Genomic DNA, 17,546 nt, shown 5'->3' with positions numbered 1-17,546 from the left:
ATTTATTTAGTGCTCACCCTTAAAAGTTTTTAGGGAACCCAGAGTGTGTTTTGCCTTAGGAACAAAAACTCAATTTATCATTCAATATTAAGAAATATTTTGAGGTACAATTCATCTCTAATAAAACAGAAAGCTACATGTTTGAATTAACCTATACTAGAGAGATAATGAACTACTCAGAAGACATTCTTTTAATTTGCTCACTTCAATAGACTCCATCATGTGATATCTATGTCTGTACGTACATGGACATAGTATACAAACCCACATACACACTCATATCCCTATATGCAAGAAAAGGAGTGATAGATATGTAAGTACATGATGAGTTACAGTTAATAAATTCCCAATTAATGCTATTGAAATTTTATTACTCACCATCAAATTCTGCTGGTCCAACACCTACTATAATTATTGACATTGGAAGTTTTGAAGCCTTCAAAGAGAATATAAAATTTGTTCACAGTTAAGAAACTGAATTAGGAAAACAACTAAGAATTAGGAAGAAAATAATATCCTAAGTATTGACACTTTTTCACATAATTTCATTCAAATACTTTTGGATGTATTTAATATTAACACAGAATAATATACTTGACTCCACTTTCATCCTTTCTGAACTCTGTACATATGCTAATTCATGTGGATTTTCTTCAGGAATAACCAGTATTGGATAATATATATATATATATTTTAAACTGAGCATTTGCTTATACTTGCTATTCTCAGACAAAATTTTCCTAAGCTGACTCTGGGTATCTTTAGTTTCTTTTTTCCTGTTCTTTCTCTATTTGAAGATCTTTTTGTTACTGAAAGGTGAAAAAAGATACCATATTTGTGAAAAAGTAGTGCATGCATGCATGCTAAGTCGCTTCAGTTGTGTTTGACTCTGTGCAACCCTATGGACGGTAGCCTGCCGGCCTCCTCTGTCCAAGGGATTCTCCAGGCAAGACTACTGGAGTGGGTTGCCAGTGCCCTCTTCTAGGAGATCTTCCCAACTTAGGGATCGAACCCATGCCACTCTTGCACTGGCACGCAGGTTCTTTACCAATAGGGTCACCTGCGAAGAAAAAGCAGTACTCTATCTCATTAATAGTTATGGCTAGGAAAAGCAATTTTTATAGTAAATGTGTGACTACAAATGATAATTATAGAAAGTTATTATTAGTATGATTAAATAATTTTATGCTAAGACTATGAGATCCACCAATAGAAAGGTGGAGCAATATAGCAACCACATCATCAGGTCATTGAAATATGAATAACTGTTCTTCAGTACATGTCCTATTAGTTTATTTTTTAAGTTTTTTAAAAAATTTTAATATTGGCCACCATAACATGTGTGAAGTGATATCTAACTGTGGTTTAGGTTTGCATTTTCCAAATATTAGTGATGTTGAGGCTCTTATAGCTTGTTGATTATTTGTGTATCTTCTTTGGAGAAACACCTTTCAAGTTTTTTTTTTAAACTTTTTATTTTGTATAGGAGTGAAAGTGAAAGTGTTAGTTGCTCAGTCATGTCTGACTCTTTGCGACCCCATGGACTGTAGACAGCCAGGCTCTTCTGTCCATGGAATTCTCCAAGCAAGAATCCTGGAGTAGATTGCCATTCTCTTCTCCAGAGGATCTTCTTGACCCAGGGATCAAACCAAGATCTCTTGCATTACGGGTAGATTCTTTACCATCTGAGCTACCGGGGAAGCCCAATATAGCCAATCAACAATGGTTTCAGGTGAACAGTGAAGGGACTCAGTCATACATATACATATATCCATTCTTTCCCAAACTTCCTTTCCATCCAGGCTCCACATATTATGCAAGACAGTGTGCCACATAATGTGTAAGCTTTTACCTCTCTTTCATTTTGTGTTTGGTTTTGCTAAGTATATGTCTATAAAAACTTTATTTTTTCCCACATGTAACTAATTTTTCTCACACAAACAGCTAATTATATGCTATTAATAATTATGTCATTAATAAGCTATTAATAATTATGAAATGTGAGAATTTTCATACAACCATTTTTACTAATGTCTACTTTGTGTCAAATGCTGCTCAACTTGAATATAGAAAGGTAAGTAAAACCAGATATAATTTTATAGATTGCAATCTAGTAAATATAGATTTTATAGATTATGGTCTAATAAAGAAGATAATCAATTAATCATAAATGTAGCACATAATTAGAACCTAGTCCCCATCCAGTTCTATAAACATAGAAATTATCACAGTTCTCCTGTAACTGAAATGCAAATATTTAGAAATATTCTGTACAAATTGTAAGACTATATACATGAAACTAATAAACACACTCATGCACATGAAGTTGATGATATGATTTATTTTCATTTATAAAAGTGTCTAGATAATGCACTGGCTGCGAAGGCATGGACATTTTGTTTCACTGTTAAGTCAACTAAGACTTCAGTTAATTAACCTAAGTAGCACAATGCTTTCGTTTAGCCAGCCCAAGACAGAAAGATTCCTACTTACGTTAACTATGGACTCCTTAGTTTGAGCCATATCTGAGATAACACCATCTGTCACAATTAGGAGCACAAAATACTGGGAGCCATCCTTTACGGAAGCAGCATATCTGAAAGGCAAATAAAAGGTAAACAATACCCAAAATAAAACAGTTTCTCTCACATGATAGCTGCTAAATATAATTAGGAATAGTCAACACATCTGTTAATCTCAAGAAAATATTTCAACATTTGTTAGGAGCCTATATTAGGCAAATTCTCAAATATACAACTTTTTTTTTCTCTGAAATAGCACACTAGAATAACAGCATACTGGATGCTGGCACACAGAAATGTTGGGCAGCCTTAGAAATTCATTCACAAATAAAAGGTGAGCTGGAAGGCATGTTACCACAGAGGAATGGCTATGGCTTTTGGAAATAGATATCTTGTCTAAGCAACACATAATGTGTATGGTCTTCTGCATAAATTACATAAGCTATCTGAACTTTACTTTCTTATCTTTAAAATCAAGATAATGCAACTTTCTATTGTTAATAAGGAAATTTCATGTATGGTAGTAAATATTTATATTGTTATACACTGGTAGATTTTTACACATGTTAAATTATATAAATGATTGTTATTCTTGTTTTGGAACTAGATAGCAGTGATGATTGCATAACACTGTGAAAATGCTGAATGTCATTGAACTGTAAACTTTAAAATGGTTGGTTTTATGTCATGTGAGTTTTACTTATAAAAATGCAACTGAAGAAATACTTTTTTGACAAAGCTATAGTTTTAGGTCTTTAATACATGTTAAATTGGTGAAAGATGAGAAGGAAAATATAAAAATCAAAGACAAAAATTAGGCATGTAATGAGAACATATTCTAGTACTTATCTTCTGTACTCTACTGTATAATTCTCACCAAATAATACTAGAAATATACAGGAGAATTTTATTACTATATTTCCTCTCTTTTTCCATTTTGTTCTACCATTCTGAGTATCTTGATGATATTCTCAATAGAATATGTTTTATGACTTTAAGTACATAACTAGTATATTGGTCATATCTAGTAATGAGGAAGCATTATGGTGCTCATAGAGGACAGTTTATAAAAAATCATCAAGTAAATCACAGAAAAATTATTTCAATGAAATATCTATTGATTATCAATGAAAATCAGTACCTGATGGACTCTATAATAATAAAGTTTGAATACATTGTGGACAAACCAATGGCCTAATATATCAGGGCAAACTTTATAGCTAAAAGTTTAACTTTTACAGCAAAGATATACCAGCACAAAATCTATGAAATTAATTGGTAAACACTGGTAATAAGTTATTATAAATGCAATTTATAATAAATAGCATGAATTCACACAAAACAGGTGCTATCATTTTTATCTTTTCATAAAACAGTGATGGGTATGACAGTGTGTAAGAGAGTAAGAATCAAGTATAGTTTATCTTGCATTAATATAATTTGTCATTCTGCTTTATTTGATGGCTATCAAAGACTTAGGAAAAGAAAGTATAGATAACATTACTCATCTATGTAACACAATAAGCTAGGAAGTATTTTTCGAATTACAAGTAATGACTCAGTGAATTTTGAAATCAATTTCGTGGGTCAAGATTTGCATTAAAAAAGTAATAGAAAGGAAAAGGAAACCATAGTAATAAAAAAAGAAAATATGAGCTAAGAATAAATATTATTTCATATTATTTTATTTTAATTATGTGTGTCCAGGGTTGAGATATAAGGTTCATTGTTGTTGTTCAGTTGCTAAGTCATGTCTGACTTTTTGTGACTCCATGGACTGTAAGCCTGCCTTGCTCCTCTGTCCATGGGATTTCCCAGGCAAGAATAGTGTAGTGGGTTGCTATTTCCTTCTCCAGGGGATCTTCCTGACCAAGGGATCAAGCCCACATCTCCTGCATTGGCAGGCAGATTCTTTACCACTGAGCGACCAAGAAAACCCATAAAATTGATAAGAATACGAATTGTAGCTGAAAATGCTTGAAAAACCTGATCTAAAGGGTCACACTCAGAAAAAACATTGTCAATGTATCAGTGTAAACCTGAGATGGAATTCCACAGGAGAGTCCACTGTCCTGGGTGCAGGGATATTTTATTATCATGTCTATGTCCCAGGTAATGAAAAGTAGAACATATTTAAGTTGCTGATCCATGTCTAATGCACTTGTGTATGCTCAGTCATGTCTGACTCTGCAATCCTATAGACTGTACCTCACCACGATTCCTCTGCCCAAGGGATTCTCAGGCAAGAATACTGGAGTGGGTTGCCATTTCCTCCTCTAGGGGATTATGCTGATGCAGGGGTTGAAACTGCATCTCCTGCACTGGAAGGCAGATTCTTTTACCACTGAACCACCAGGGAAGCCTGACCATATCTAACAGGGAGATGGTAAAGTACCAGAACCTTCAAATAGAGAACTTCAGTAATTCAAATGCAGTACTTTTTTAGTTTTGGTTACATATTGGGAAAGCTATGAGAGTTGTTCCTTTTCAATTACCTAAAAATTAGGCAGGGTTTCATAGGATTTAAAACTGTGTCAGTAAAAATATTTTAGGGATTTAAAAGTAGTGTCTAATTTACTAGGGCAACTTCCCTTGTGGCTCAGATGGTAAAGCGTCTGCCTACAATGCGACAGACCCAGGTTATGCTAAGCAAATGTATATAAAATTTCACATTAACAATTTTTCTAGAACATGTATTTAGAATAAGTAATTATATTCTAATCTCAATATCATATACTATATGTTAATATCAGGGAGGTTAAGATAATGTGTCCTATATATCACTGAAAGGCTTTAGTTGTCTTCATAGAATTCAATCTCTTATTACTTCTATGTTGCTATGGAATATAATCTTAGATATGAGTGATTTCACAATTGAGATTGTGATCGATATTGCTCTCATGGATGCTTATTCAAATAATACAATTTTTTTCCTTGGTTGAACAAATATAGGTCCTAACATAAACCAGTGTATAGTTTTCATTTGATATTTTGATATAAAGTTCTTATTGAAGTATCATGATAGCTCAATGGAGATTCTTTTTACTGTATATCTTTTCCTTCACTTTCTTGGAGGTAAATTATTAGAAAACAACTTTCATTTGTGGAGCCATGCCAACAATAAAATTATGATTTCATTCTGGTCCAGCACACTAAAATAAACAAATTATTTACTTACCTTGCTACATGATTAATTACAGGAGCAAAATTGGTTGGCCCATACAGTTGCACAGATTTCAGACTCCTATAATAAGCTTCCATGACACCATCAATGCCATTACAGTAGGGGTTTTGGGGGTTCCCATTCTGTAGAAAGTTACAGCAAAAACAGGAAAAGAATGAATAATGTCTATAAAAATAAACTAAAAAAGAGAACAACACATGTTGATATCCAGAAAGCTTTTTTCAAAGAAAACTCAGTTATATATTTATAATAGCAAATAATAATAATAAATTGAGTAATCAACAATAGATTATAACATATCAATATTAAATAGATTGTGATATGCAGTAATGTGCAATCATTAAAAATGGATACTTTTCAGCTAACAGGCAGAAGAAAATTCTAAATAATCTTGAGAAGTTGAATATCACATTTTATGATTAATACTTATACACAGATCTCGGAACATATAGAGATGAACATATAAAAATCTGAAAAGAAGGAAACAAAATATTAATAGTGGCTACCTCTGAGTGGTTATATAATTGTCAATTTTTATTTGATTGTTTAGATTATTCTGTATTTTCCAAGCTTTCTGCAGTGATGTGTACAAAAATCAGGAAAAATTCTATCAATTCAAATAGTTTTTTTTTTTAATGGAAGTAAAAACATAAAATATCTGCCACTTGCACATTTTCAGGCCAAAATTGATAACCCCCCAAAAAGAAGGGATCAAAGGGAATATAATTTGTTGTGAGTAACATCACGACAAGGTAAAGTGAAAAAAATCAAAGAAACTTGTTCATATTGTTCAATGGAATTGGAGCTTGCCACAGGAGTTCTTGGGCTTCCTAGGTGGTCAGTGGTAAAGAATCCTTCTGCAATGCAGGAGATGTAAGAGACGTGGGCTGATCTCTGGGTTCGGAAGATCCCCTGGAGGAGGGCATGGAAACCCACTACAGTATTCTTGCCTGAAGAATCCCATAGACATAGGAGACTAGCAGGCTACAGTCCATGGGGTTGCAAAGAGTCGGACATGACTGAAGTGACTGAGCACAGCACTGGAGTTCTTATTCGGCAGATAGAATCTAGAAGGGCAACTGGAGACTTGGTTCAGCTTTCTCATTCTCTGAATGCTCTGTTATTAGGTTTAATTCTGAGTCCAGATTCCACAAATAACACAATAAGGCATTGTTGTCTATTGCTATTTAGCAAACCATTCCAAAAGGTAGTGGCTTAAAACAGTAGGCATTTATTATCCCATATTTTAGCCAGGTGATTTTTGCTCTGGATCTCTCAAGAGCTTAGGGTCAAGAAGCTGACCTGGGCTGCAGTCATCTGAAAGCAAGACCAGAGTTGGACAATCTGCTTCTAAGAAGGCTCACCTGTATGGTTTGCTGGTGATAAGCTAAAGGAACTTTGCACAGGGCTGCTTGTGTATTCCAACATTATGCAACAAAAGTGGCTAACTTCTCCAAAATGAGAGCAAGGAGGAAGCTCCAATAAGCCCAGAAACTAATCTTATACGTTGCAGAGCATTACTTTTACATTCATCTACTTTTTAGAAATGAGTCACTAAGTGTAGCCTACATTCAAGGGAGGAGGATTTAGGCTCCACCTCTGGAAGGGGGTAATATGTATATATATATAAAATTGTAGTTATGTTTTTAAAACACTAGACACAGTAACCATGCTTAAGCATGTAAGTGAAAGTCGCTGCTTTCATGTCTGACTCTTTGGTACCCTATGAAATATACAGCCCATGGCATTCTCTAGGCTAGAATACTGGAGTGGGTAACCTTTCCCTTCTCTAGGGGATCTTTTCAACCCAGGTATTGAACCCAGGTCTCCCACATTGCAGGCGGATTCTTTACCAACTGAGCTATCAGGGAAGCCCAACTAAACATAGTCACTATGCTTAAACATAATGAGCATGTATATGTGTTATCTGAACAATCAAAGTGTGAAAGTGTTAGCTGCTCAGTCATGTCTGACGCTTTGCAACCCCATGGACTGTAGCTTCTGTCCATGGAATTCTCCAGGCAAGAATGCTGCTGCCATTTCCTTCTCAAGAGCATCTTTCCAAACCTTTGGGGCTGAACACAGGTTTCTGGCATTGCAAGCACATTTTTTACCATCTGAGCCACCAGGAAACCACCACTATGTAACAATATTACAAAATCCTAAGCATTTGAAACACTGAGGATCTTAGTGAACTAAGCCAAATGTTACCAATGACTTCAATTTTGTCACCTGTGAAAGAATAATTTATATCCACCTTGTTCTTTAAATTTTGTCTTCTCCTTCAAAATTTATTAATTAACCCTCATGTAACTTCTAAAACATAAAAGTAATAAAATAACTATTTATATTATAGAATTGACTATACAAATTCAAATTAAAACATGAAAGTATAATATTTAGCACAAAATAGCAAATTTTTAATTTTTTTTGACGTTAAGTTTTTTTGATGTTTTGATTTTTTTGATGCTAATCTGAGCTGACCTTTAATTAACCTTCCTTTAAATATAAGTTTAGCTTGTTCTTTTGCTTGATAAGATATAAAGCTAGTTAAAATAAAAACTCATTACTGATTTTGGGCATAAAATATATTATATATCTGCCTTAAGGGAACAATTACAAACCAGGATAGTTCTGAGTTACTTTTTGATCAGCATTTGAACATTTTGCCTGGGATGGGATTTATATTCCTATAAAACTATGTATTTCCTTTATTCCTCTGGAAATAACAAGGTACCATTCTCCACACACCCCCCCTTTTATTTATGTTGATAGAATGATTTTCTAAATCTTTACAAAATTTATTTCTTAAAATAATAACATGGGGAATTGTTTTTTGCTTGTTAAGACAAATAAAAATAAGCTTATGTGAGGCTCTAACACAAAAGTAAAATGTAGAATGTTTTTGAAAATTAGTACATTTAATTTTGTTGTTTATTAAGGAAGAGGGCAGAAGATTTTCTTTTAAGGTCTGTGGCCATGCGCTTATTAGAAATATTTCCTCCTAATATTTCCTTTATACTATTGTATCTTCAGTTCAGTTCAGTTCAGTCACTCAGTTGTGTCCAACTCTTTGCAACCCCACAGACTGCAGCACGGCAGGCTTCCCTGTCCATCACCAAACCAGGAACTTACTCAAACTCATGTCCATTGAGTCGGTGATGCCATCCAACCACCTCATCCTCTGTCGTCCCCTTCTCCTTTCACCTTCAATCTTTCCCAGCATCAGGGTCTTTTCCAATGAGTCAGTTCTTCCCATCAGGTGGCCAAAGAATTGGAGTTTCAGCTTCGGCATCAGTCCTTCCAATGAATATTCAGGACTGATTTCCTTGAGAATTGACTGCTTGGATTTCCTTGTAGTCCAAGGGACTCTCAGGAGTCTTCTCCAGCACCACAGTCCAAAAGCATCATTTCTTCAGCACTCAGCTTTCTTTATAGTCCAACTCATACATCCATACATGACTACTGGAAAAACCATAGATTTGACTAGATGGACCTTTGCTAGCAAAGTAATGTCCCTGCTTTTTAATATGCTGTCTAGGTTGGTCATAGCTTTTCTTCCAAGGAGCAAGTATCTTTTAATTTTGTGGTTGCAGTCACCATCTGCAGTGATTTTGGAGCCCCCAAAAATAAAGTCTCAATGATCACTGTTTCCATTGTTTCCCCATCTATTTGCCATTAAGTGATGGGATCAGATGCCATGATCTTAGTTTTCTTAATGTTGAGCTTTAAGCCAACTTTTTCACTCTCCTCTTTCACTTTCATCAAGAGGTTCTTTAGTTCTTTGCTTTCTGCCTTAAGGGTGGTGTCATCTGCATATCTGAGGTTATTGATATTTCTCCCAGCAATCTTGATTCCAGCTTGTGCTTCATCGAGCCCAGCATTTCTCATGATGTACTCTGCACATAAATTAAATAAGCAGGGTGACAATATACAGCATTCACATACTCCTTTCCTGATTTGGAACCAGTCTGTTGTTCCATGTCCAGTTCTAACTGTTGCTTCTTGACCTGCATACAGGTTTCTCAGGAGGCAGGTCAGGTGGTCTGGTACTCCCATCTCTTTAAGAATTTTCCACAGTTTGTGGTGACCCACACAGTCAAAGGCTTTGACGTAGTCAATAAAGCAGAAGTAGATGTTTTTTATGGAACTCTCTTGCTTTTTCGATGATCCAAAGGATGTTGGCAATTTGATCTCCGGTTCCTCTGCCTTTTCTATATCCAGCTTGAACATCTGGAAGTTCCTGGTTCACATACTGTTGAAAACTTCAGTATCTTCAGGTACAGTGTAATGAGTAATTATATCTCCAGGTACAGTGTAATGAGTCATCAAGTATCATTGTCAGCCATGGCCATTCCACAATCAAAAGTGCTAAAGTGGTAATACAGGGATATTTTCTCTTTCTTTTTCCACAATACCTATTCCTACACATATTTCAAATAAAAAGCTGGGGTTTACCTCAGATCCTTTTGATTGATTAAAGCTCAACTTCAACACTGATGCCAGCCTCAAACTCACCAATTAGGGATTTAAAATTTTTGTTAAAGAGCTCTTGTAGGGAAAGAGCAATTGGCCATGATGGCAGTAGTCAGGTTCTCTTTCACCAGGACCTCTTGCTTTTGCCTCAGGTTTCATAAATAATGACTTTCCATGGTTATGTAACATCTGAGATCATTTATAGCACTGTGCCTGCATGTCATGATGTACTCATTTGGTCATGGGCCCCTTTTTTTTCTGTAAAACTGTATAAGCTCCACCTGAAAAGCCCTTGCAGCTGTGTTATGGCTGTGTCTGCTGAGTCAGTCATCAGAGAATACAGCACGGCTGCATCATGGCTGCCACACCAGCCATTAGAGAATAAACATGTCTGCAGTTCCTATGGCTCCTTGAATCTTCTTCCAGCTTCCTTGCTTGCACCTTACCTACCCCAGGTTCAGTGAGCAGTGTGAATAGTGAGACACCTCCCTTGCTATCTGAAAGATTATTTGAATTCAGTTTGATAAACATTAATGATTGTCAATATATATCACAGATTCTTACCATGGAAATATGAGGGTTTGGTAACACTAGGTAGTACACTAATTGCCAGATTGACATGGACTGAAGTTTTTCTATTTGCCGTTTTCAGCATCTACAGTTATATATTGTAGTTATTTAGGATGAAATTAACACAAAAATTAAATGGAGTACTATCTCTCTGAAGATCTACTTAACCTTTGTCTTATTCAAGAAAAAAGTGCTTTGAAAAAAGTTAAAGTCATATAATTATTAAGTAAAATTAAAGATGAAGCATTATCATCATCACTTTCACCAATTTTAGAAACTATTTTTCATAAATTTAGAGTGCGACCTTCTATATATATCTGAGTTCGGTTCAAAGAATCATTTAAGATGCAAATAATAAAAAGTTTCTCCTTTGCATAGGTTTGGTTGTAAAGAATGAATATAGAGGCAGGAAAAGCAGAAAAGGAGAGGATTAGAGAACAAATGGAAGAAAAATCATACACAAAGGTGAGGAAAAACTTGTGGAAGGAAAATTAATATCATTTAGTTTAGCATAGTTATTATTTTTTATTATTCCTTTCTTAAGCTTTAAAATAGTCAGGACCTTTTTCCTGAGGCACACAAGATATAGGATCACATGAGTGATTTTCATGGTCTTATAAATTTCTGGGAAATTTTAATTCTCCAGCACACAACAAAATCACAACAGATATTCATTTTTTATCTGACATTGGGGGTGGTAGCATATGGGCTATTTCACAGAAGAAAATTAAAACCTCCAGCAACCTTTCCCAAAATAGGGGTGATGGAACAGAAAAATCAAGAATACATATGGGGAAAAAATTAAAATACAACTCTTAAAATATATTAAAGAAGATAAAGTCTCATCATATAGAAGGTTCTGGAAGTGTATGTGTGTGTGTGTGTGTGTGTGTGTGTGTGTGCATGTGTGTGTGTGCGTACATAATGGGGCTCATAAAGGACATATCTAAGAGGTGGTATTATTGTAGATGCTTTTATAAAATGTGGTTTAGTAGTGGTTAAGAACAAAGATTCTATAATAAGACTGACCTGGGTTCAAGTCCTGTCTTCTGGAAACCTGATTAAATTCTGTGACTCTGGGCTAAATTAGACAACTCCTGGGGGTACTCTTTTCACTGTATTTAATATGAGTGGCTCTTGATAGTAGTGTGATGTGTCACTCATCTCATGACCTATCAGACAAGAATTTTATGAAGATTGTACAAGAAATGAGCATAAAGTACCTGGCTTGATACTCAGTAATTAGTAGATAACTGAATTGTTTATTTGTCTATTTTTCTTGCAGAACTAAAAAAAAAAAAATCCCACACATTGTTTTTGTAACAAGAATAAAAACAACAGAAAATACCTACAAAAATTGTTGGGCACAGAAGACTTTAATTTCACAATATATAGAGTATAGCAGGGAGGCATTTCTATTAGGAAAATTTAAAAATTTTCCAAAATGATATCTAACCATTCCCACATAGTTTTTCCCATTATTTTTATCAAAAAATGTAAGTGAGAATAAGGCTGATTGGGCCTATAAGCACTATCTGTGTGAAGTTTATTTTAAAGGTAGAATACAGTGCATTGCTTATTTGTAATCATACAACAGGAGTGGATTTATGTAAATTAAACATTAATTAGATAAATATTTGAGTCACATCTACTGCATTATATTGAAATTATAATTAATTATACCTATAATTATTGCTTTACATTTGAAAAGTAATAATTCTACCAATAACTGATCCTTTATATTTGAAAAGAAATGACATTTTGGAAGATGGAAGAATAAGGATAGCTACTCATTCTTTGATATCCTTCCCCTTGAGAGGTGAAGGTTACTTCTACTACCTCAAAACTGGGGTGAACTTAGTGACTTGCTTGACAAAAAGGAATGTAGGAGAAATAACTTTCTGAGACTTCGAAGTCCTTGAAGATTCTTCCCCAGCCTTTTAGAATATCCACTCTGAGAAAGCTGATTGCTGTGTAAGAAATACGACTACCTTGAGACCACTACACTGTGATGAAGCCCACAAAACCACATGGACAAACTGTATGTAGAAAGAAGGAAAGATGCCTAGAGAATCCAGGATTTTCAGCCATCCTAGCTGCAGGTATTAGTCACGAGCAAATGAGACATCTTAGTGGAGGTACTAGCTCCAGGAGATACGACATGAAGAAAACTGAGGAATCCAACCGACAGTCAGAATGGAACAGATATTTGGCTCCAGTAGAACAATTCCAGCCATCTCTAGCCAATCAAAGCATCCCAGGTGTGGTCCAGGGATCTTGAACAAACGTACCATTCTCCTTGTATCATGCTCAAATTCTTGACCCACAAATCATGAATATAATGGAAGGTGTTATGTAGCAACTGAAAACCAGAATAGGTTTTAAATCATATGCACTTTAGGTAGATTTGTTGCTAATCTATTCATCTTTTTTCCATTAATATCACCCTTCTAAATCAATCATTTACTAAAACTGAGCTGATTTTATTGTCAAAAGAAGTTGCTACATGAGCAATTAAAGCATAAGCAGTGAACCTATGAAAAGATCCAAAATACTATTTTTTTTTTCAAAATATCAATTATTTCCATGTATTCTTACCAAAGCAAACTCATGAGATATCCTTCCATCCGGAGGCAGTTTTGCACCAAAACCTAGAGCTGGGAACATTTTATCACTGTCATAATCTTGAACGATTTCTCCCACTGCTTTCAGTGCCATACCATAGGCATTCAGTTGATAAGGGTTCATGTAGTGGAGAGAAGTGGGCTGGGCAGGGTTGCCTGATGATAGAAAAAAAATTAAAACATGAGAGAGCAAGCTAAAGGTATAATTTTTAGACATTTTTCTTGATATCTATTTCAGATTGAAATATCAATAATATGTTTTTCTGCCTACATTCATAATGTGTTAAATATTGGGTTGGCCAAAAAGTTCCTTCAGGTTTTTACATAACATTTTATGGAAAAATCCAAGCAGACCTTTGGTCAACCCAGTAGCTTCTTTTGGATGCACAATGACATAGAGATATTTATTAAATTAGATCAGACATGTAGAAAATTTCCCAAAGATATGCTGACTTTTTTCAAAAATTATTTCTCATTGTCAATGCCATAGGCAATTCTTGAGTTTTAGCCCCAGAGGCCTAAAAATAATTTTGTTGACCATATTTTATTGTAATCTTTATTTAAAACTAACAGACTATGTGCCTTTAGCTTGACTCCTTACGCCTATAATCAAAGGACCCGATTGATGTTAACAGGCTTCAACAATTATGAGCCTTCTTAAAGTTGTATCGCAAACATAAGTTGAATATGTGAGACCTATCCCAATTTAATTACTTGAAAAGAGAACATGGTGATTTTCAAATTTATGCTGAAAATCTGGATCTGAAAAACTATTCAGTTTCTAACTAGACATTAAGTTAGGAGTAAAAAGGCCGAAAGTCAAGTCTTTCCATCTGTAGGACAACTAACTGTAAAATTCCTGTTAGAAACCCTACTACAGTGTTTATTGAGAAGAAAAACTAAGATTATATGTGTGAAAGTGATTAAAAATTGTAAAGCACCATAGAAATGTAAGAGAAGGAAATGGCAACCCATTCCAGGATTCTTGCCTGGAAAATTCCAAGGACAGAGGAGCCTGGTGGGCTATAGCACATCGGGTCTCAAAGAGTCAGATAGGACTTCGTGACTAAACAAATAGAAATGTAAAATTTAACTACTATTGTTATTATTGTCTGAGTCATCCACAAATATAGGATGTCTCACTTAAATAAAGATGAATTTGACAAAGAAAGCAATATATGCACCACGACTCAAACACACTGAGATTCAGATTCAGTTGTCCTAATTACCAGCACAAAGGCAGCCTGAAAGTCCCTTTAGTTTCTTAAGTGAAAATGGAAATTATATGGGACTTGTAGCAGTTCATAAAGCTCACTTCTACATTAAAACATTGCCCAAAGAAGGAAACCTGCAAAGCATAGTTCTTTTGTGTTAAGGGAAAAGTAATAATAAGCACTTGGGTTCTGGAGAGAAACAAAGTAAAGATCTCCCTTTAGTTTATAATGCATATAACAATGCCCAGAACATTTTTGGTTTAAAGATAATTCATCGTGTAAATGCCGATACATTTACAAGGGTTATCAGCATGCAAGGGTCACATGACAAAATTTTTTTTAAAAAGTGTCTTATGATCAAGATGGGCCCTAATGTTTCATTCAGCTTGACTAACTTTAGAAAGATTTCTCCTGACTATAGGCCCTTGACCTCTTATTTCTTGGAGCACTTACTTTAGAAACCTTGGAATTGTGAATTTTTTTTGTTCCTTTGAAGTATAAATCTTCTACAATTCAGGAATGTCTTTCTTAGGGACCTGGGAGTCATTCCTTTGAAATGTAATAATCAAGAAAAATGTCACCTCTGTTGCTTAGTCTCTATGGGAGAGTAGGAGCCTAACTTCAATAGCTGCTAATTAGTAAACACAGAAGGCTTCCCCATGGCTTAGTGGTAAGGAATCTGCCTGCAAAGCGAGAAACCAGGAGACTGGAGTTCGATTCCTGGATCCTTGGGTCAGAAAAATCCCCTGGAGGAGGAAATGGCAACCGATTCCAGAATTCTTGCCTGAAAAAATCCCAAGGACAGAGAACCTGGCAGGCTACAGTCCAAACGGTTGCAAAGAGCTGGTTGCGACTGAGCACGCAGTAAACACAGATGGCCTAATCACACAGACTAATTTCACCTCCAGTATCTCTCAACACCTTCCCACTAGTTCACAGCAGCACTTATAAACTCTTTCATCTTTTGTTTTGGAGGAGAAGAGTTCAATTTCTTTCTTCCATTGCTGTAGCTTTGGTCTCTATTGCAAAAATCCTGAACAGTCTTCCTTGTCTGTTTAACTTACCTGGTGCAATTTTTGACAGCTCTTTCTAAAGCAGAGATTTTTGTTTCTTGTTCAAAGACCTACTGGAACCACAGATAAATAATGCCTCTACTTGCCTGAGGGATTATTTAACCCAACTCTCAAATATAAGAGTTGTTACCCAATGGTTGCAATACACAACTAACTCTATTTCTCTAAGAGAACCACAACTTAAAAGCACTACTAGTACCCCAGCATATCTAAACACTTTGGCCTATCATGCCTGCTGCTGCTGCTGCTAAGTCGCTTCAGTCGTGTCCGATTCTGTGTGACCCCATAGACGGCAGCCCACCAGGCTCCTCTGTCCCTTGGATTTTCCAGGCAAGAATACTGGAGTGGGTTGCCATTTCCTTCTCCAATGCATGAAAGTGAAAAATGGAAGTGAAGTTGCTCAGTCGTGCCTGACTCTTAGTGACCCCATGGACTGCAGTTCTCTGTCCATGGGATTTTTTCAGGCAAGAATTCTGGAATCGGTTGCCATTTCCTCCTCCAGGGGATTTTTCTGACCCAAGGATCCAGGGATCGAACTCCAGGCTCCTCCGTCCATGGGATTTTCTAGGCAAGAGTACTGGAGTGGGTTGCCTTTGCCTTCTCCACCTATCATGCCTAGCAGAGACCAATTGTATCCATTCAAAGATGTTCTGTATCTCTTTCTAGCGTCTTCACCCAACTAAGCTCTTCACTATATCACTAATGCTATCTTTCTTTCCATCTCTACCGCTCAGTTTGCCACCCAATCCTGAAATTCACTTTCTCCTCCTACAGTTTTTGTCTCACATGCATGAGACGACCTTCCTTATTTAGTCTAGCCTGTATTGTCTTTCCTCTTCTACTCTTATGCTTTTGTGTGCTGCACCACAGAATTTGGCAACTTCTTGAAACTGGGACCATAGTTGTACCACCTCCATATCAGCAGCAATGCACATGGAAAAGTGAACTTGTAGTAAGTTAATAACATTGAGCTATCAGCTAATAATAATAATAATAATAGCATAAAACATAACATACATGCTATTATAACATGTATGAACTTACTTCATGTTTCACTTAGTCCCTTTTCAACAAGCTTATGACACTTGTTTTTCATATCAAATAACTTTCAGACTAAGTAACTTGCCTGAATTACACTGTAATAATTGGTCAAACTAGAATAAGAATCTAGGTACATTTCATAGCTCTTACTGTTAGTTATAATTCTTTGCTTGAAGATTTTGTAATATTTTAAACCTTGAATATTATCAAACATATATGATTTTGTTTTAGAGGTCACTATGCCTTCATAAAAAAATAACACTTGAATAAGCTCTTTTAACTGGAGAAGGAAATAGCAACCCACTTCAGTATTCTTGCCTGGAGAATCCTATGGACAGAGGAGCCTGGCAGGCTACTACTGTCAAGAGTAGTGACAAGAGTCGGACATTACTTAGCGACTAAACAACCACCAAGCTCTTTTAAAAAATTTATTGAGATATAATTTACATAACTTACATTAACCCATTTAGAATGCACAATTTAATGATTTTAAGTATATTTACAAATATGCACAAGCATCAACAGTCAATTTTAGAACATGTTCATCACCTCAAAAAAATGTACCTGTTTACTATCATTCTCTTATTATTCTATCCAGCCCAGAATTAAACAATGACTACTTTCTGTCACTTTAATTTACCTATTCTGGACATTTTCTATGAATAGAATCACATGACATGTGGTCTTTTGTAACTAGGTTTCACTCAGCACAGTGATTTCAAGGTTCATCTGTGTTTAGCATGTTTTATTGCATCATATTTCATTCCTGTTTATTGCTGAATAGTATTCCATTGTAGGAATGAACCACATTTTCAAACTTGTTTATCAGTTTATGGACATTT

The 17,546-nt window shown here is 35.4% G+C and overlaps 1 protein-coding gene across 1 annotated transcript in view; it reads right to left on the bottom strand.

Moving 5' to 3' along the window:
• Nucleotides 1-17,546, bottom strand: part of CPNE8 (copine 8) — a 269,508-nt gene that overhangs the window by 14,347 nt on the left and 237,615 nt on the right. The window contains exons 15-18 of the mRNA XM_052640034.1: nucleotides 13,351-13,532; nucleotides 5,701-5,828; nucleotides 2,494-2,596; nucleotides 379-436 (exon numbers count right to left, since the gene is read on the bottom strand). Of these exons, the coding sequence (XP_052495994.1) occupies nucleotides 379-436; nucleotides 2,494-2,596; nucleotides 5,701-5,828; nucleotides 13,351-13,532 (471 nt within the window). The remainder of the gene's footprint in view (nucleotides 1-378; nucleotides 437-2,493; nucleotides 2,597-5,700; nucleotides 5,829-13,350; nucleotides 13,533-17,546) is intronic.

Source organism: Budorcas taxicolor, chromosome 5, assembly GCF_023091745.1.
Source record: "Budorcas taxicolor isolate Tak-1 chromosome 5, Takin1.1, whole genome shotgun sequence".
Lineage (NCBI taxonomy): Eukaryota > Metazoa > Chordata > Mammalia > Artiodactyla > Bovidae > Budorcas > Budorcas taxicolor.
This window is presented reverse-complemented; position numbering and strand designations above follow the sequence as displayed.